Below are 19,565 nucleotides of genomic sequence, written 5' to 3'. Positions count from 1 at the left end.
CCGGCGCGGGCTGCGGGCGTGCAACGAGGAGTTCGCGTGCCCCGAGCTGGAGGCGCTGTTCCGCGGCTACACGCTGCGGCTGGAGCAGGCGGCCACGCTGAAGGCGCTGGCCGTGCTCAGCGGGCTGGCGGGCGCGCTGGCGCTGGCCGAGCTGCTGGGCGCGCCGGGGCCCGCGGCCGGCCTGGCCAGGGGCTCGCACCCGGCGCACTGCGTGCTCTTTCTGGCGCTGCTCGTGGTCACCAACGTGCGCTCGCTGCAGGTGCCCCAGCTGCAGCAGGTCGGCCAGCTGGCGCTGCTCTTCAGCCTCACCTTCGCGCTGCTCTGCTGCCCCTTCGCGCTCGGCCGCCCCGCGGGGACCCACGCCGGCGCGGCTTCGGGGCCGGCGGCCGCCGACCAGGGCGTTTGGCAGCTCCTTTTGGTCACCTTCGTGTCCTATGCCCTGCTGCCCGTGCGCAGCCTGCTGGCCATCGGCTTCGGGCTCGTGGTGGCCGCCTCGCACTTGCTGGTCACGGCCACCTTGGTGCCCGCCAAGCGCCCGCGTCTCTGGAGGACAGTAAGTGCCGCTGCGCGCCCTCCGTCGGGTCTGGGATACACGCCTGCCCGGGAGGGACGGGGAACACCGGGGGGGCCGGGTGCGCATCTACAGATTGGGCAGGTGGGGAAACTGAGGCCCCGAGTGTGTGTAGGGGGGCGTTCAAGGTCACTCAGCGAGCTGAGGACGCGGTGGGGGCTGCTACGGCCGGGCTCTTTTCCGAGTTGCCATCCACAAAGCTCCCCTGGGTGTGGGCTGTGGAGACGGGAGCCTGGAGAGGGCAAGGATTGGCCCAAGGTCAGGCAGCTGGTGAGCCGCCAAGCCCCGCCAGAGCCCAGGTTGGCGCTCTTTGGTCGCAGGCATCCTGCAGGAGGGACGGAAAGTGGGCGCGGGATCGGCCGGGCGGGCAGGGCTCTTGAGGGCTGTGCGCACAGCTCCGGGCTCCTCTCCAGTGTGCCTGGACCTCGTGCGGGGCTGGCAGAGTCTCCCTTCCAGCCTGCGGCACCCCGGGGATGTGGGGAGGGTACGAGGACTTGGTTCCCCACCATTCTCTCTGGCGCCCGTTGTGGACCCGTCTCTGGTCTAGAAAAACAGGTTTGCCAAGGTCGAACGGGGCTCTGGTCCTTGCCGCCCCTGCCCTGCCGGGGCCTGACCGAGGCTGGCCGCAACCGAACTTTGTCACTGCCTTCCGGGCGAGCCAGTGAGACCATAGCGAAGGACAAGGACGCTGCCTGCTTCCCGTGGGCCCCTCCCCAGCCGGGGACCTGGGAGGCTGGAGGCGGATGTCTTTGCTGTGTGCGGCTCTCTGAGCCTGTGGCAGTGTAGCCCGGCCCAGCCCACTGGGGCTCGGAGGGCCCTGCAGGAGGGTTTTGTTTCTGCCGCTGGCAGCATTTTGGCAGGAGGATGGGGGGAATCCGATGGGGTGGGCAAGCCCATCTAGGGAGAGAATGTGGCAGATGGAGGCGATGGGGGAGGTGGGGTGTGGGGGGAACCTGGACAGAGCAAGCTTTGGGAAGAAAAAGCGGGGGTGAGGGGAATCAGACAGCAGGGTCTGGAGGGACCCCCTGAGGATCCAGGGCGGTGCTCTCAGGCGGCGATGCCAGGGACGCACATGGTCAGAGGGGCCATGGACGGGTTCCTGCAGCAATCCTGCACCGCCCTGGTGTGCGGAGCTCTGGGATGTAGGCCGCGTGCTTTGGGGACCCTGTGGCGCCCAGGCGGGCCCAGACACAGTGCCTGGATGTACATTTCAGGGCCCGGAGAGGCCAGCTTGGCTGGGGGCTAGAGGGGGAGGAGGAGAGAATGCGGGAAGGGGGCTGGCAGAGGGGGTGCAGGGGAAGGGGCCTGTGGAGGTGGGGAGAGAGGGAGAAAGCAGGGGTGAGGGCCAGAGACAGGTGAGGCAGAGAAAAGGGAGGAGGGCAGAGGGCACCCTGCACCCAGGGAGGGGAGGGGGCTTCCGTTCTGGAGGGTTCTCCAGCAGGCCTCCTGCTTGTGGCCTTACTAGCCGTCCTCAGGAGGTGCTCCTGTACCCCTCCCCCTACAACCCTCCCATCTGTTGTGTGTTTGGTCCTCACAGCCTGGGGGGGGGGGGCGCCCAGCAGGACGACCTCCCCACCAGGACCAGAGGGGGAGGCCCAGCGGCCAGGTCAGCTCAGGGTGGGGAGGGGAGGCCCGAGATCTGATGTATTAGGGGTTCAGCTGGCTCAGTGAAAGGCTGTACTGTTGTCTTTTTCTGAAACAATTTTTTTTTTAATACAGTTTCTGGTCATTCCTTCTAGAGAACTAAGGGAGAGGAAGGACTGTATAGGTGCCTTGGGCCCAGGGAGCTCTGCTCTCAGGATAAGATGAGCCCCTGTATTCTCGGGGGAAGGGAGCCTATCCTGAGAGCATGGATTCTTAGGGAGCAGACATCTGGGGTTGGCTGCTGCTGGCTCTCTGGGCAATGCACAGCTTTCCCGCACAGAGCCTCAGTTTCCCTTACCTGCAGAGCCGGCATGCAGGTGGAAAACTCGTGTTGGAAGAGCACATATTCAGAGTCTCCTGCCTCCTCCAAGTTGTTCTGGCATCTTTAGAATGTTCCTGTTCAGGTCCGCGCATCGCTACCGGTGGCGGGGATGTGGATAAACAGATGGGGTGGGCGCAGACAAACGTGGTGCAGGGCCTGGGTGCTGCCCCGGGGATGGAGTCTGCGCATGGGCCGGGAGGCCAGTGGGGAAGGTGGGAGCCACCAGTACCACGCGGGGCCTCCCCTCCTGGCTACTCCATCCCCTCCCGGCTACCCTGCAGCACGGTCACGTGCAGACAGCCCCATGTTCTTTGGGAGCTGGTTTGGGGCAGGACATAAGGTGGAGGCCCAGAAGGACAGGGTGACGGGTGACCGAGGCCGTCTGTGCCTTTCCTGTACCTCCTGGGCGGAGTGTCCGTGCCGCGGGAGGGACAGAGGTGCTCCTGCTTGGGGCACTGAGGCCGGGGGTCACAAGGGAGGCCCCCAGAGCCTCTGCCCCTCCACAGGGAAGCTCCGGGAGTTTCCTGCAGCAATCCTGCACCGCCCTGGTGTGCGGAGCTCTGGGATGTAGGCCGCGTGCTTTGAGGACCCTGTGGTGCCCAGGCTGGCCCAGGCTGACAGGCTGAGAGCACCCAGGAGGTCGCGGACTGCATGGTTGAAATTCGGGGTGCTGCTCTGCCACCCTTCCCTGGGAGGGGCTCCTGCTTCTGCTCTCAGCTAGGGCACAAGCAGTTTAGGGAGAGGGTCTTATGCCCCCTCCCCCAGCCCCGCCCCCAGGAGGAGTCTCGGAAATACTGACCAGACTGGGCCCCTTCCCTCTTCCTGCCCCTTGCCCCCTGCCCACTGGTTGTATCCACGTGAAGCACAGAAATTCGTTTTTATTTAACTGAGCAATGTGTCAGAACCAAAGGCATCATGTTGGGGAACCCCTGAGGTCTGCTCTGGGGCAGTGGGGCGGGCATGCCTGGCTGGGGCAGGCTGGAGACCTGGGGTGGGGCAAGGGGGCCTGGGAGGTGAGGAGGAGGAAAGGGGGAGACACCACGTGTGTGACCCCTGCTCCCTGTGGTGGCACTTGGGGACTTGAAGGGTGCAGCTTGAGGGGGGAGTGACTGTGCTTGAAGATGGGGGGGCAGTGGTGGGGAAGCAGAGTCAGAAGTGTGCATGCCAAGGTCATGGCCTTGGAGTGGTGGTGGGGGCAGCGGGGTGTGTCTGGAGAGAAGCAGCTGGCTCAGGTGCCCCCACAGGAGATCCCTCCGGGGCCCTGCCCCTCACATGCCGTGCGTGTGCGCCTCGGTCAGCTCCAGCTTCCTCCTGGGCGGCCTCTCCCTCGCCCCCCCCTTCTGCGGCCCCCAATGCCCACTTTTTGGCCAGGGTGGGGTGAGATGACTGTATCTTCTTGGACCCATCCAGGGGCCACTGCCCTGTGCAAAATGGTGTAGTTCGGTTGCCTGTCAATGTAAGTGACGTATTTCGTGCCCCCTCCCTCCCCAGGTCTGAGAGTCAGGTAGGGCAACAGAAAGCACCATCGTCGTGGGCAAGTGGGGGCTGGCGGGAGTTCCCCTGTGCCCCTCCAGGTCATCTGAGGTCTGGGGAGAGCTCGAGTGCTGCAAGCAGGTGGAGCGATGTCACCGCCCTCAGAGCCCAGGTGCCCAGGCGGCTCACAGCAGGGCCCGCCCCCAGATATGCGCTGCCCGCTTCCCCCACGGGCTGTGCCCACTCCCCGCGCTACGGCTCTCCTGTTCCGGGGAGTCGTCCGACCTATGCCCCGCCCCCGGTCGGGCCCCGCCCCCGGCGGCCGCCCCAGCCGCCCGTAACTCCCTCCGCCGCGTCCCGCCCCCCGCCGGCCCCGCCTCCGGCGACCACTCAGCGCCGGTCACTCCCTCCAACGCGTCCCGTTCCCGGTCTGGCCCCGCCCCCGCCGACCACCCCCGTCACTCCCTCAGCCCCGCCCCCGGCCTGGCCCCGCCTCTTGCCTCCTCTGGGTCACCCCACCCCGCACTCCACCTGGGTGGGGCCCAGCACCGCTCCCCTGGTCCCTACCCCTACAGGCCGCGCCCCTGCTGCCCTCGCTTAACGGCTGGGCCCTCACCCAGCAGGGCCCCTCCTCCAGCTGGGCTCCGCCTCGGCTGGACCCCCTCTGCAGGCCTCCTGCCCCTGCTGCCGTGCACCCAGCAGCCAGGCCCTTTACCCAGGCTGGCCTCTCTCCCACACTGCTACCTCCTTCCTCCTCCCCCATCTTGGCTGGGCCCTGTCACTTTGTGTGCTCACCTGCTGGTGCATCCAACTGCCTTGGCTGACCCAGGGCTGCTAGGTGGGGGCTGGAAGCGGGAGGGAGACAGGTGGGTCCTACTGGCTCCCACCAGGCTGTATGAAGGCGAAGGAGTGGGTTTCTCTGCCTTGGTGAGGAGTGACCCCAAAGACAGCCTCCTTGGCCTTGGCTGGACCCTCTTTCTCCAGGCCTCTGGTCGCTGGGCAGGTCTCAGCTCTTTCCACCTCGGGCTTCCGTCACTCTGCACACTCAGGGCCCTGACACTCCCTGAGCCCCAGGTGGTGGTAGGTGTCTCCTCCAGGCCTGCAGGTCTGTGTCCAGCGGGCACCCCGCTAGGAACACCCGATCCCCCACAGGCTGCACTCCCACATCTGCCCGGTGGGTCCCTGGGTTCCCTCCCCATAACCTGCTCTGCTTCCTTGGAGACTCCTGTTAGCCTCCCGCCAGAGCAGTTGGCCCTAACTTGAAGAAGTACCTGGAATGGCTCAGGCCAGGGCACAGGAATTGGGCTGACGGGAAATGGGGCCTGGACGCTGAGGGGGCACATCCTGGCTTCAGACAAGGGCTGGCACCTGCTCAGAGCAGAGTCCTGGGGACTATTTTTTGCTGCCCCAGCAGGTTCCTGGTAGGGGTGCTTCTGCCACTGCAGGACCCAGGGACTGTGCGTGGGCTAGAGTCCGACCCCCACTGGTAGACCCGCTGGGGGTGCCTTTTCTGGATAGCTCTGTGATCCACGCTTGGGGGCCAGGCCCCGGGCTAGGGGCTGGGGGGTCCAGTGGGACCGAGACCGCTGCGCTCCAGGAATTTATTGATTGTGGGGGGGACACTGGTCAACACCTGGGACTGTAGTCTGTGTTGGTGAGGGGAGTCTGTGTGACCTTCGGGGGCGTGTGAAGGGGATAGGGCAGACGGAGGGCTCAGGGTGGCTTCCTGAGGTCAGTGTGCTCCAGCCAAGATCCCGGACAGAGGAGGCCTGGGGCTCAGCCAGGGAGGTGGGCGTGCAAGAAAGGGCAGCTGGGGGCGGCACATAGAGCATTTCCTGTTTCTTTGGAAAACAGTGCCAGGCCCTGCAAGCCTTTTTGGAGAGGGGTCTGATCTGGTTTCTGTTTCTGGTCCCCGTGATGCAGTGGTGTGCAGGGGTCCCACAAGTGGGCATGGGTGCTGCTGCCTGGCTCAGACTGGAGTGGTGTCCTTGGGGAAATGTCTGCTTGCCACGGTCCCCACCTACAGTGACACCTGCCTGCCTGCCCTTCCTGGGAGCAGATGGACCTTGCGCCATGCCCTTCTCCTGTCCCCTCTCTGAGGTCTGGAGGGCCAGGGCTCAGCTCCCAGGTGGACGGAGATTCTGGGTTGTGTTCCTGCAGACTCAGAGTCCAGAAACGTCCTCATGGCATTTCCTGACTCAAATGGGGCGGTGTGGAGAGTGGGGTGGAGCTCCTGGCTGTGGGACCTCAGGTGGGGTACTTACCCCGTGCCTCGGTTTCTTTTTGGGGCTCCATGGCTTTGTAGGAGCAGGTACATTTTCGGGCACCCTCCTGTCCCCTGGGCATGGGGCCAGCGCTCAGCGCAGTGCGAGCCACCCCTTGTGACTTGCGAACTTTGTGACTCCATGAACCCGTGTGTGGTCTTGGTTGGAGGTTGGAAGAGATGCCCGGGATTCGGGTGGCGGGCGGCCTGTCTGGACTGAGACCCGTGTCACCCGGCTACAGGTGCCTCAGTCCCACTTGGTGCTGGTCACGTGCGGCCCCTTGTCTGGCACACGTACATGCATGTGCACACGCACACACACACACACACATGAACCCCCCACATGAACATACAAACAGTCATGCACTCACGCTTCATGCACACGTCCTCACATTTGTCCACATTCACACACACACAAACATACCCACCGGCACACGCTTGTGCAAACCACATGTTACTCCTATATATTAACATTACCACGTTCTCATAGGAAGGGTATGGGGCGCAGGGCCCTCCAGTCCGTGACCTTGGGAGGCATCAGAGATCACCCAGGAAGGGAGCCAGCCTGGGCTTCATCTGGGTGGGGAGGTCAGGTGAGCGGGCTAGAGCATGAGGACAGTGACAAGGGCCAGGCCCCCTGCCCAGCCTGGGTCCACACCCCTGAGGCTCCCGTCCTGTGCCCCCCTCACCCCCCAATGCATGGGGTGAGGGGTGGGGCAGGCTGTCCCTTACTGCGGTACCTGGATCCTCCCTGGGTCCTCCTCTGTTCCCTAGACCCTGGACTCTGTGCTCCTGGATTGGGGGTGGCAGGATCTGCTTTGATCTCTGAGGTGCTGGGGTCCAGGCTGCCTCCAGCCCTCACCGGTAGGAAGGCACCCAGCTCATGAGGGAAGGACTTCCTGCTTCCCAGTGCTGTCCATGTGGGGCCTCTGTGGGTGCACACACGAGTGTGCATGTACATGTGTGCACATGCATGTAGGACTCAGCACAGATGTAATGTGCCTGCACCTTAGTGGGCACACGTATGACTTTTGTGCACATGCATGTGCATCCTAGGGTGCACGTGAGTGTGTTTACCCATACATGTGTGCATGTGCATGTGTTGGTAGCGTTCAGAGGCCTGAGTCCCGCTGAGACCTGCAGGGTCTGGATGCGTGGGTTTGAGGCCGCTTACTTTGCTCTCAGCCTTCAGGAGCCACCTTGCTCCAGGCTTGTGGTGGGGTCTGTGGGCCTGTAGCTTGGGTGGAGGGACAGCAGCAGGGCTGTTGTGAGTCTAGGTCTGGAGTTAGGGGCGCTCCTCTTGGTGGGGAGTGGGGCTGGGAGGGGGGCCTGACCAGGTAGGAGCAGTCCACGGTGACTGTGCGGGCAGTGTGGCTGCTACAGGCCCACAGTGTCCGGTGTGGGCCCTGAGGTGCCCTCTCCGGGTGCGGTCTTCCCAGCGCCGTCTGCCCGTGTGAATGTGCGCCCTTCTGGGGGGCGGCGGGCTCGCACATCTGCACTGGCAGCCTCACGCTGTGCTCACATCTGGGCGAGGGCATCTGCTCTGGAACGTTCTCCAGCCCCGTGCCATGGCAACCCCGCCTGGTGACCTTCTGCGGGGTTGTTGGTGCGCGTTTCTCCGTGTCTTTGCCTGGTTTCCTGTGTGAGGGAGGCGCTCTCTTGTTAACGCCTTGCCTTTGGGAGGCAGCTGTGACCAGAGGGATCTGGGATCCTCACTTGTGGACGGTGGACCGCGCGCCCAGCTCCATGAAGGACCAGCCAGGGAGCACATTCCAGGATGCATCCGTTTAGCCTGAGGGTTTAAGAATATCTCTGATTCTTATTTTGCAGCAGACCTGCACTTACCAGACATTAGGGGCATCTCCCACAATCTGACTGTGCTCTGGGGGGGCTGTGGGGTGGGGCTCATTTCCAAAGTCCATTGGGGTCAGGCATCAGACATGGGCAGTGACGGGAGAGCCCCTCTGTGGCTAGAATGAGTGTCTGGGGGTCCAAAGGTACAGGAAGATGTCGAAATGTCCCAGGGCTGTGGCCAGGCGGTTGGGGACACAGAGGCCCAGCTGTCCCGCGGCGCAGAGGGGGCCGTGCCCCAGCAGGCAGGTGAGCTTGGGCTGGGGCAGAAGGCCCTCACGCCAGGAGCTGCCCTGGTAAAGCCATCAGGGACCACAGAGGAAACCCCACCGTGACTTTGCCGGAGCCCCTGGGAATCGGCCCCTGGGTGTGGTGGCCACAGCCCTGGTGGTCCTCCGCTTCAGGGGACGGGAGACCCAAGGCAGCAGCTCATGAGAGCCCATCGGAATCGTTTTTGTTTTTGTTTTTTTTAAATGATCTGTTCTTGTTTTGTTTTTATTGTGGAAACGTCAAACGCATGCTGAGTAGCGAGGTCAGCAGGGCGCTGATTGGGATTGGGGTCAGGAGGCTGCCCAGTGGACAGAGGGAAACCCTTCAGGCAGAGGCCACCATGGGAGGGGCAGCCCCGGGGGGGACAGCACAGTCCTCCCAGAGCTGCACGCTGCACGCATGGCGGGGGCACGTGCTCTGTGTGCACGCACGGATGTGTGACCCTGCCCAGCACACAGGGTGAGGGGAGAACGTGCCAGGTGAGAGGGCAGCCTGGAGAAGTGGGCAGAGCCCAGGGTTCTGCTACGGAGGGGGATGCTGTCCTGGAGACCACGGGGGTGGGGGCAGTGACCACTGGGACGGGGGGTGCAGTGACCACATGAGCATGGGAGCAGTGACCGGGGGGTGTGGGGGGATCACTGGGAGGCAGTGGGCAATGACCGGCTAAATTTTAAGGTGCTTTTTCTCAGTTGGTACAGACCTGTTTTGGGTTATGTTTTTGTGTTATGTTTCCCCTTCCAAGGGGCCCCTCTGAGAACGCACACGGCCGTCTGGGAGAACGCACATCAGGCAGCTTCTTTCCTGTGTCCCTGTCCAGCCTGTAAAGCCCGAGTGTGGCCCCCGGGGAGGCTGGGCAGTTATCTGCGTGCCCACTGGCATCTGTGGCCAGGGCCCTTCCTCTGAAGCAGCCCGGGGCTCACTGGGCTGGGCCAGGGTGGCCCGCGTCCGCTGGGGGCACTTCTGTCTGGACGACTGCTCACTCACCTGGTCCAGGTTTTGTCCTGGAGAGCCCGCTTGGTGACCTCTGCTGTGTCCTTCCTGTGTGAATGATGACCTCACTGTCCTCGTGGGCCCACGGACCGGGCTTCTTGGGAGGGGGGCCCAGGGTGCCGTCTGGGCTCTGTGTGGCCAGTGATTCCTCCTCCCCTCCCATGCCTGATGCTCCGGCCTGGGGTCACCTTTGTCTCTGGGAGGCTCACGGTGACCCTTGCCCGCCTCCCTTCTCATTTCGGCGTGGTAGGGGCTAAGCCACGTGGCCACCATTTCCTGCACACCTGTGGCCATGAGTTCAGACAGTGACTCTGGGGAAAACCTCCGGAGTGGTGAGTTTGTGTCATTAGGTGGCTGGGGGTGTGACAGTCTACTCTCTGCAAAGACATGGGGACGCCTGGTCCCCGTGGTTGACATGGAGGGGCGAGCCGCGGGGCTCTCCAGGTGGTGCCACAGGTGCTTGGCAGATGCCCCCACCTGGTCTTCCCGAAGTGTGCCTGCTCTCCAAAGATCTCCCGTCGCAAGAAATCCCTCTGAGGGGCTCTTCTGTGCGGGGTGGGGGAACCCCTAGCTCACTGGAGGCGGTGGTCTTCCAGCTGGGTGAGTGGCCCTCGGGACGTCTGAACAAGGGGCGAGGATGCCCCTTGGATACCCCAACTGCGGTGGGTTAGAAGCCCTCCTACCAGGATGGCTGTGTAGCAAATAGGCGGGGGGGGGGGTGTTCCTGGGAGGAATGGGGGCAGGGTGGGGGACAGGCGGCCCTTGGCTGCGCACTGCCCTCGGGAGGGGGCCCAGGCCCTGGCCGATGAGGATGGAGTGCTGACCGGTTGTTCACCTCGACAGAAGAACACACCAGCGTTTGTGCCCAAGGGCCTCCTCGTTCACGTCTGGGACCTCACCCCAAAGATGGGAGGGGGGAGTCTGCGAGGATACGAGAACTCTCAAGAGGGGGGGTTTCTGCCTCTTGACAGTTTTTATTTCAAGGGCTGGGGGTCAGCGCTCGCTTCCTGTAGAAGATGGCTCCTGGCGTCCCGTGTAAGCCCCTCCGGATGCCCCCGTGGCCCCCGCTGCCTCCTCCAGCGCTGACCCTCCAGGCCTCGTGTCTGGCCTGCGGCTGTGTGGACCCCACGTCAGTCCATCCGTGTCAACACTCCGCTTACGTGCTCCTTGGAGCCCCGCCGTGTGTGCTTCCTGACTCCCCGGAACTTGTGCCCGGGCCCTAACCCCGCGCCCTCTTGTCCTGAGAACATCTGCCGGCCCTGTCTCGGGGGTCCCTCCTCTAGCACTCAGCCTGGCGCTGGGCCCACCTCCCGCTCGGGCCTTGCCTGCCCTGGGCCTCCACTCCTGTCCTGTGAGGAGGAGAAGGGGAGCGTGAGACCATGGCCACCCCCCCGCCAGCGACAAGCCTGGCAGCCCTGAAGCCACGGGAGCCCCGAGGCCCGTCCCCCCAGTGCCTGGACCATGGCTCGGGGGGAGCTGGGGTTCCCTGCCTGTGTCCGTCTGTAAACCACATCTTCCCTGCTAACTGTGGTGGGCTCTGTGAATCCCAGAAGTCGTGCACGCCTGGCCCCCTGCACCCCTGGGCCACGGTGTGTCCAGTCGGTCTGCAGACACTTTCCACCCACTCAGGGCCTGCACCTGCCAAAGCTCGCGGTCCCTGCTCGGCCTCCTGGGCGTGGCAGGGCCTGAACAATGGCCCGTGGGTTTTCAAGCTCGTTCTCAGTTACTTATCTCAAACTTCTTAGTGATTGTAAAATTCAAGATGATGCCTCTGGCCAGCACAACACACATCACTGCGGTGCACCTGCGCAGCACACGCTTTATGGAACAGGTATGTGTGGAGGGGCGCATACCCTCTGGGGGCAGGGAGCCCCGTCCTGCAGGTACGAAGCCATCGTGCCGAGCAGGGCAGGCACAGAGGGGAAAGCACCTGTCCCCGCGCTCCGAGAGCTCCAGGACCCTGTTAAGAGGCAGGGGAGGCTTGGGGGGCAGGCTGGGTGGCCCAGGCCGGCCGGGACAAGGCATGGCTCCGGGGTGAGCGCAGAGAGGCTGGAGGTGGTGGGCCCGGGAGGCCTGGCGGGGATGCAGGACGATGAAATACAGGCCAGTGTTCGGAATTCCTTGTGTGCACCACATGCTCATGTGACCCGGGCTCCCAACCCCGCCGGGAACTTGGCCAAGAGCTGGCCCGTGATCCCGGCTCCGGCTGTGGGGGCGGTGTGTGAGAGCCCTGCCTCTGGAGAGCAGTCCCGTGCATTCCTGCATGATGGCGGAGGGTTCTGCTCTGCAAGCCAACTGTGGGGATGCGAAGGGCAGGGTCAGAGGCGTACCTGCCGGATCTTTGCCCCCAGCACCCTGAGAATGCCACGGAAAGGTCACAGGTGCAGGGGGTACCGTGCGCCACCGTGTCCTGCGGTGATCGAAGCCGTGCTTCTCAGTACTGTCCCTGACCGGCAGCGCGGATGCCTGGGAAGCCCCCAGCCTGGCCCCTCGGGGCAGGAGCCCCAGACACAAGGTGGTCTCCTGCTTTCCAATAACTACCGACCCAACTTGGGCCTCGGGTGGTGGCCCTTAACCTCTTGGTCGGGGTGTAGCTCTGGGGTCACGGCAGGCGTGGAATCACTTCCACGTGCCAGACCCAGTCCTGGTCATTTTTCATCCCTGTCAGGCTCTACTCAGAGCTTGTGTCCCCCACACGGTCATGGCCAGGGCGGGAGGGGCCTGCCCCCCACGGTGGACATCGGGACAGTTCATGCTGGCCGATGGCCGGGGCCCCAGGCACCTGCTGGCTTCTCCCGTCTCTACCCTGGCCCTCCGACCGTCTGAGGGACCCAGGTACCCACTGCAGGGTGGGGGTTGGCTGCTCACCTCGGGCCAGAGGGCTGATGAGCCTGCCCGGCAGTGCACACCTGTCTCTGGGTGATCCCATCCTTCCCTCCGCAGAGCCTGTCCCCCCAGCAGTTTGCCCAGGTCTACAGGGCAGGGGTCTGCCTTGACCCCTCCCTGCCCCTCCTGGCAACACAGGAGGGACCCTGAGCGGCTTTCCCCGCTGCTGTGGCCATGGCGGCTGCACGTGCCCCCTACAGTCCGTGTGCCCCGCTGACGATCCAAGGCTGCGTCTCTCGGTCAGCACTCAGTGGAGCTGACGGGAGCAGGACTTCCTGCTGAGGCAGCGGAAGACCACGCTTTCCAGTCCCGTGGTTCCTGTGCTCTGCAGTCAGGTGGGAGGAGGACAGAAGATGTGGAAATGCTGTGGGCTGCTTTTCCTGCAGCAAGCAGGTGCCCTGGTTGACGGCTTTCAGAGGTTTGGTCATTCACAGTGATGCTGGTTCCCTGACCAGAGTCCGCTTCCCCATGAGCCATGTACATTACTGCCTCAGACGTGTCCTGGATCGTTCCCAGAGGGGTCAGTGTGGTGCCCACACAGCAAGCGGGCTTGAACAGCCTGGAGTGCACACAGGTCCAAAGCCCAGCTCATGTTGTGTTCGAGTGGATGAGTAAATGGGTGTATGTATGTATGTATGGATGGATAGATGGGTGCATGGATGGATGGATGGATGGGTGAGTGGGTGGATAGATGGGTGCATGGATGGATGGATGGATGGATGGGTGGGTGGATAGATGGGTGCATGGATGGATGGATGGATGGGTGGGTGGGTGGATAGATGGGTGCATGGATGGATGGATGGATGGATGGGTGGGTGGATAGATGGGTGCATGAATGGATGGATGGATGGGTGGGTGGGTGGATAGATGGGTGCATGAATGGATGGATGGATGGGTGGATGGATGGATGATATGGATGGATGGATAGTTGCATGGGTGGGTGCATGAGTGATGGATGGGTGGGTGGGGTGGATGGATAGATGAATGGATGAATGAATGAATGGTTGGGTGGATGGATGGGTGCATGGATGGATGAATGGATGGATGCATGGATGAGTGGGTGTATGATTGGAATGAGGGGGTGTATCTCTACAGATCTGATTGCAGCTGGTGAAACCCTGATTATTGAAGGAGATAATGTGGTGAAGCATTTCTTTGTTGGCATCTTCATTCACTGGGAAGCGGCCGGGAAGAAGGAACAGGGTGTGTTATCCCGCGTCAGCACTTCGCAGGTGAAGGTGTGTGGTCCCGCGGCAGTGGGCAGAACTGGCTTTGAACCCAGGCCTCTGTCTTCATGGCCTGTGATTGTCCGGAGAGTTCACTCGATGCAGGCAGGGCCCAGCAGGAGGACGCAGTAAGGAGTCTGAGCCCAGACTGGCCCGAGTCTGCTTGCTCACCAGGCTGTGAGAGCCGGCCCACGGTCACACCCCAGCCCCGGTTTCACCTCTGGAAAGGAGGCCAGGCGGGAGTGTGGAGAAGCCGGGTGGGGCGTGGGCTGAGCATGGGGACCTTATTTTCTCCCACCTGTGACTTGTGGGACCAGGAGTCAGGGAAAGTACTGGGGATAGGTTCGTGCTGACCCTGCTCCTCCCTGTGAGGAAGGGCCATGGGGTGCTGGAGCTTTCGGGAACCAGGAGAGGCCTCAGGCCACCAAGGCCACCTGTGCCAGCACAGGTCTGGAGTTCTTCCCGTGGTGTCCTTCATGGCCCACGTAGGAAGGGTGGGGTGCAGGTGGAAGTTGAGAGTCTCCTCTATCTTGCCGGCCTGCAGGGGGCAGGCAGGGAGGGCCTGGGAGGGACAAGGACCTGCCCTCCCCCAGTGCTGATCCCAGGGCTGTGAGATCTGGTCCGTATATGCACGTGTCTGAGGGCCGTGTCCCCACGCCACCCGTGGCTCCCGCCAGGCTCAACCTGCTCAAGAAGCCGTGACCCCCTCTGTGGGTCATGGGAAAGTGGGGGTCACTGCCCACCCACCCACCTGACCACAGATGTGAGGACTGCAACACGTCTCGCCGGGTCCCATCCGGATAGCCTGGAGCAGTGGAGATCTGCCCTTGCCAGTCGTGTGGCCGGGCCTGGCCCCTTGCTCCCATGTGCCCTTAGTTATTCATTCAACAAACACCATGGCACCTGTTTCACGAGAAGCTCCATCCCAGCCTCGGGTCTGTCGGCAGGCTCGACAGGCCGAGACCCTCTGGAGGGGCAGACAGCGGGGAGGGGGGTGAAGGTGGTAGGTGAGTGAACCATCGTGTGTTGGAAGCTGGTAACTGCTGTTGAAAACGACAGAAGGAGCGCAGAGCTGGCTCCCAGCAAGCTCTGTGATGCACAGGTACTCAGGGTCCCTTGCTCTGAGAAGATCATGTCTGAGCTGAGCTCTTGGAGGCTGGGCATGAACTGGGCACCGTGGGAAGAGGGCCCCTGCCCAGGGAGAGACTCTGAGCAAGGCAGGCCAGGACAGGAGGACTTGGGGCCCAGGGAGCTTCTGGGCCAGGCGGCTGGAGCAGAGACAGGCCCATCTGAGAAGGGGTGTCTCAGGAGCACGGCAGGAGGTGGTGGGCGTGGGCAGGTGGCCCATCTGTGGAAAGTGGAGCCCCGAGGGTATGTGATGGTGGAAATGGGCCATGCCTGGGGGTTCTGGGGCCCTGGTCAGTTGAGGCGGGAGTGGCTGCTGGGGTGAGTGGTGGGAGGAGTCAGTGCCTGTCCCATGCAGGACTGAGTAGACACCCAGCAGGAAAGGTGCAGGGGTAGGGTCCCAGGTGGAGCGGGTGGTGCCAGGTGTGTGGCACAGGCCAGAGGGGCCTGAAGGGCTGGAAGGACAGGCTGGGCCCTGGGACATGAGTCTGGGCTGAAAGCCTGGGAGGCTGTGAAGGAAGGTGGGCCGGTGGGGCCAAGGAGGGCTGAGGCCAGGTGCGTGGGGCAGGTGCATGGAGGCCAGGTGCGTGGGGCAGGTGCATGGAGGCCAGGAGCGCAGGGCTGCAGCATGTGCACTGGGGCCGGCCCCTCCTCAGTGCCAGTGTGTCTGTGGAGTGGATGCTGGTGGGCGCGGCGAGGACTAGTCCTTGGCCAGAGGATGGGTTCGTGCGGCCACGTGCCATGGGCTCTGGAGGTGTTGGCTGGGACAGCAGCCCAAGGAAGAGGCCAGGGCACAGGGCCTTGGTAACCGGGACCCCCTCGTGGGGGTCCGCTGGTGGAGTGCTGAGCAACCGAGGCAGGATTGAAGAGCGGGAAGGGTGAGGAGGGGCCTGGCATGCCCCTGGGCAGCATCCCAGGGCCTGACCGGGTGTCCTGAGTCAGGTGTGGGGTCAAGGAGCGGTGGGGGTGGCAGCTCATATGGCCGGGGAGCAATGAGGAGGGGCCGGGCCTGGCAGCCCTGAGACCCCCGGAGTGAGCAGCTGGAACGGGGGGTGCCAGGGGAGCTGGGTTTCCTCAGAGCAAGGCGGGGAGGAGGGGGCCTGTGAGCAGCGTCTTAGGGTGCTGACCTCCACAGGCCAGCCTCCCAGCAGAGCCTCAACCCCAGAGGCCAGAGGGGAGAGGCAGCAGGGTTGCGGCTGGCCTCCTCCCTCACTAGCCCTGAAGCTCCTGCCCCAGCCTTGCCGTGCGGCCCCGCCAGCCTGTGGCTCTCGGGGTGCTCGGTCTGGACCCCAACACGTCCTTCCCTGAGCTTGGGGCCCCCTTGGCCTGTGTCTCCTGTGGCAGTCCCTTTGGCTGCCGGTGTGAACCGACACCCCGTCTGGACCACACCTGCCAGCAGGTGATCTGGGCACGCTTCTCTGCGTTGTCACCCTCGTCTCTGATCACTGATTAGGTGGCCGGTGGTGAAACCTCTCTGCGGCCTGTTGGGCAGTGGCTGTGCCTGATCACGGGGGTGGGGTGGGTGAGGGAGGGAGGGGAGAACAGGTGGGCAGGCAGTAGGGCGCACGGAAGCCCCCTGGCTGGGGGAATGCCGAGCACCAGGCGGAGGACACCCCCGTCCCCGAGGGTCTCTGCCCCCACCTCACCCTGCCTGCTGGACACCGACTCCTTCTCCACATGGGCAGCTTCAACAGTGTGGACGGGGCAGGCAGGCACTCAGTGATCGGCCAGTTGGGCCTCAGTTTCCCTGGGTGGGTCATCATGGCCAGAGGGAAGGGCAGGAGTGACGAGGGTGTGTGTAGAGGGGTGACCCGGTCTGCCCTCGCTCTGCTGGCCGGTTCTCCCACGACGCCATGGTCTGCCCCGTGGCTCTTGGCCCACCTCTGACCCAGCCTCCCTGGGGACACCACATTCCCCATCTTCCACTCCTGGCCGGCTGAGGCCTTACTTTCTGGAAGAGCCGTGTCTCGTGGCGTCCCGGCCCCAGCGCAGGGCTGTCCGCGGTGCCGGACCCTCCGTGTGGGGACTGGGGGCTGCCGGGATGGGAGGGCGTCTCTTCTCAGGAGGGTTGGTGCCGTGTCCCGGGAGGACGTCCTGTGTCTCTCTGGTTCCCTTGCCTTCCAAACGGTACATTGAGGCCGGGCGGGGCCACGCAGAGCCAGACCGGTTACGTGTCGGCCGGGAAGAGCCGTGTGCTCTGTGCAGTGACGTGGGATTGTTTGGATGTTTGGAAAAGCGCCCACGACGGTGCTTGTGGGCATGTTAACCACGCGCAGCACGCGTTTAAATATTGCGTCGTTTCACCCGAGCCGGGCGTCCCGCCGCCTCTGACACGTGGCTTCAGCGTGCACGACTGATCCCCGGGTAGAGCAGATGGTCTGAGAGGACAGAAAGCACTGCCCTGGTCACCGGGACACGGCACAGGCCCCTGGGACGGCCATGCTGAACCCCGCCCCGTGCCTGCTGAGAGGCTGGCACAGACGCCGCAGAAGCAGGTCCTCCCAGCCCTGCACCTGCTTCAGGCGAGGAGTGCCCCAGCAAGGAGACAGCAGTGGGGTTAGAGGGTCACAGGAGGGTGGCCGGGTCACACGGGGGTGACGGGCTCAGCGTGGGTATAGGACTCGGGCGGCTCCCCGGGCCCTCACTGGGACGGCGGTTTTCCGACTGCGCGGTGTGGAGGGGGCGCTGTCCTGGTGGTATGTTCGCGCGTCCTTTGAGACGTGAGCTCGGCAGGCGGACGTGAGCCTGCTGTCCCCGGTGTGCCAGCGAGTTCACCCGTGTTTGGGGGGAGGACGGTTCTGTGCGAGGCCCTGGGGATTCGTGTCCCTGTCACCTTCTTGAACAGCTCTGTTGTCTGCGACCGCAGCCCCATGTGTCCCTCCTGAGGAACATGTCACACTCACCAGTCCTCTGTGCCGCAGTCTGTCCCCACTGCGCCCCACACCATCCTAGAGGCTGCAGCCCGCCCGCCCGGTCTGCGTCCCCGACTGCTCCCCGCCCCCAGCCTCTGGCAGCACCAGGTGCTGCAGATTCTCCGTCCACGCGGCCTTGTGGCCTGCCTTCCCTTGTCCTGCCGCTTGTCCCGGGACCGCTGCCCGCCCGCCTCCGTGTTTGTTTCATCCCACGTAATCGTGTGCAAGTCGCAGCGCCTGGTGGAGAGCGGCAGTGATCCCCAGACCCTGCAGGAAGTGCGTGCGTCCCGTCTAGCCTCTTCACAGAGACTGAGCGCAGCGGCTTTGGGCAGCTCCTCGGGGAGGTGGGCCCGGGCCCCAGATCTGTGCCGTGGTCCTGCCAGCCGCGGGCCCAAGCGCGGTGGGACAGACCAGCAGAGGAGGCTGAGTGGGGAGGTGGGGTCTGATACTCCCCGGGTCTGCCGCGACTTGCGGTGTGGCCATCATGGGCCCCCGGGCGGTCAGGACTGGCCTCGAGTTAAGGCCGCTGGAAGCAGACATTCTGCAAGGCCCCCTTCCTGGTCTGGCAGATGCGAGCCTCTGAGTCTGGGCTGTGGCTGGCGCCCCAGGCGGGTCTTTCTCGCTGGCCCCTTCCTCGATTCCCATCCTTTGAAGGGGGTGGGAGCCCGGGGGTGTGGGCCGAGCAGGGCGCTCTGGACGCTGCGTTCCCTGGACGGTCACTCATCTTGAGTGCTCGCTTCGTGCTCACGTATGACCCGGTCCTTTCTTCCTTTTGCTTCTAATCTGCTTCCCTTCGCTGCCGGGTTCGGGAGCATCTGCTCTCTCCTGGCATCGTGTTTTCTCAGATGGTGTCCTGGGGCGGCTGTCACGCACAGCCCAACCCAGCGGCCTGAGCAGCAGAGGTTTGTCCCTCCCAGGCCCTGGAGGCTGGACCCGCGGGTCCTGGAGTGTGGGGGCCGGCTGTCCCGAGGCCTTGCCTGGGCGTAGACGCCGTCTCCTCCCTGGGTCCTCACAGGCTCGTGCCTGCATGCACGTCTGTGTCCTGGTCTCTTCGCCTTAGGAGGACGCCAGCCACACGGCCCTCCCCAGTGATCTCGTTTTAACATAATTACCTCTTGAAAGACCTTATGTCCAAATGCAGCTACACCCTGGGGTGCTGGGGGGCAGGCTTGCATGTGAATTTGGGGGACGCTGCCTGCATGCTGTTCTGCTCTATGACCGCAGGAAGTCAGCCGTGCACGGTGGGTCCGGCCAGCACCCCAGCCACCCTGGGCAGCGTGGTCGTGCCGCGGGCTGGTCGTCGGAGGGTGTAGGAGCCTCTGCCGAGCTAGCGTCCCACGCACATGGTGCTCTGTGTTCTCTCCCTTCCAGCTTGGTGCCAATGCCCTGCTCTTCCTCAGTGTGAACATGTACGGGGTGTTTGTGAGGGTCCTGGCCGAACGCTGCCAAAGGAAAGCCTTCCTGCAGGCCCGGAACTGCATCGAAGACCGGCTGAGGCTGGAGGACGAGAACGAGAAGCAGGTTGGTGTGGTGGGGCTGTCGGCTGCAGGGACGCGGGGCAGTGGGGGTATGCAGGGTGGTGGGGAGCACAGGGCGGGAAGCAGGGGGCGGGGGAAGGGGGCATGGGGTGGGGAGCACGGAGTTGGGCGGGGGGCGTGGAGGAGGGAGTGCGGGCCTAGGGTGCAGGGCAGGGAGCACAGGGTGGGGAGCAGAGAACACAGGGTGAGGATGGTTGGGGCATCAAGCCCAGGTTGGCCCCCCCAGAGGGGACAGGGCAGCGGCAGTGGGGGCTCCCTAGACCTGCAGATGGAGGATCTGCCACCCTGTGTGACCCCCAGCCTCAGTTTCCCCGTTGGTGAGACAGGTGCGCCCAGATGATGCTGTAGGGCTGGGAGGAATCAGGGAGAGCTGCAGAGCTCACCCTTGGAGGGGGCTGAGCTGCTTGAAAGCACGGAGTGGGGGGTGTTTTGCTTGGGGGGAACGGTGTTGGGGTGGGATTCCGCTGGAATCAGTTTCCGTGGAGCTGGGGGGC

The 19,565-nt window shown here is 64.0% G+C and overlaps 1 protein-coding gene across 1 annotated transcript in view; it reads left to right on the top strand.

Moving 5' to 3' along the window:
- Positions 1-34: 34 nt before the first annotated feature.
- Positions 35-19,565, top strand: part of ADCY1 (adenylate cyclase 1) — a 114,936-nt gene continuing 95,405 nt past the window's right edge. Inside the window, exons 1-2 of the mRNA XM_025853153.2 lie at positions 35-553; positions 18,905-19,054. Coding sequence (XP_025708938.1) covers positions 18,941-19,054 — 114 coding nt within the window. The 5' untranslated portion in view covers positions 35-553; positions 18,905-18,940. The remainder of the gene's footprint in view (positions 554-18,904; positions 19,055-19,565) is intronic.

This window comes from Callorhinus ursinus, unplaced genomic scaffold (genome assembly GCF_003265705.2).
Source record: "Callorhinus ursinus isolate GAN/ISIS: 27379988/994484 unplaced genomic scaffold, GSC_fseal_2.0 scaffold60, whole genome shotgun sequence".
In the NCBI taxonomy this organism is placed as follows: Eukaryota; Metazoa; Chordata; class Mammalia; order Carnivora; family Otariidae; genus Callorhinus; species Callorhinus ursinus.
Note: the sequence above shows the minus strand (reverse complement) of the source record. Positions and strands in the feature narration are given on the sequence as shown.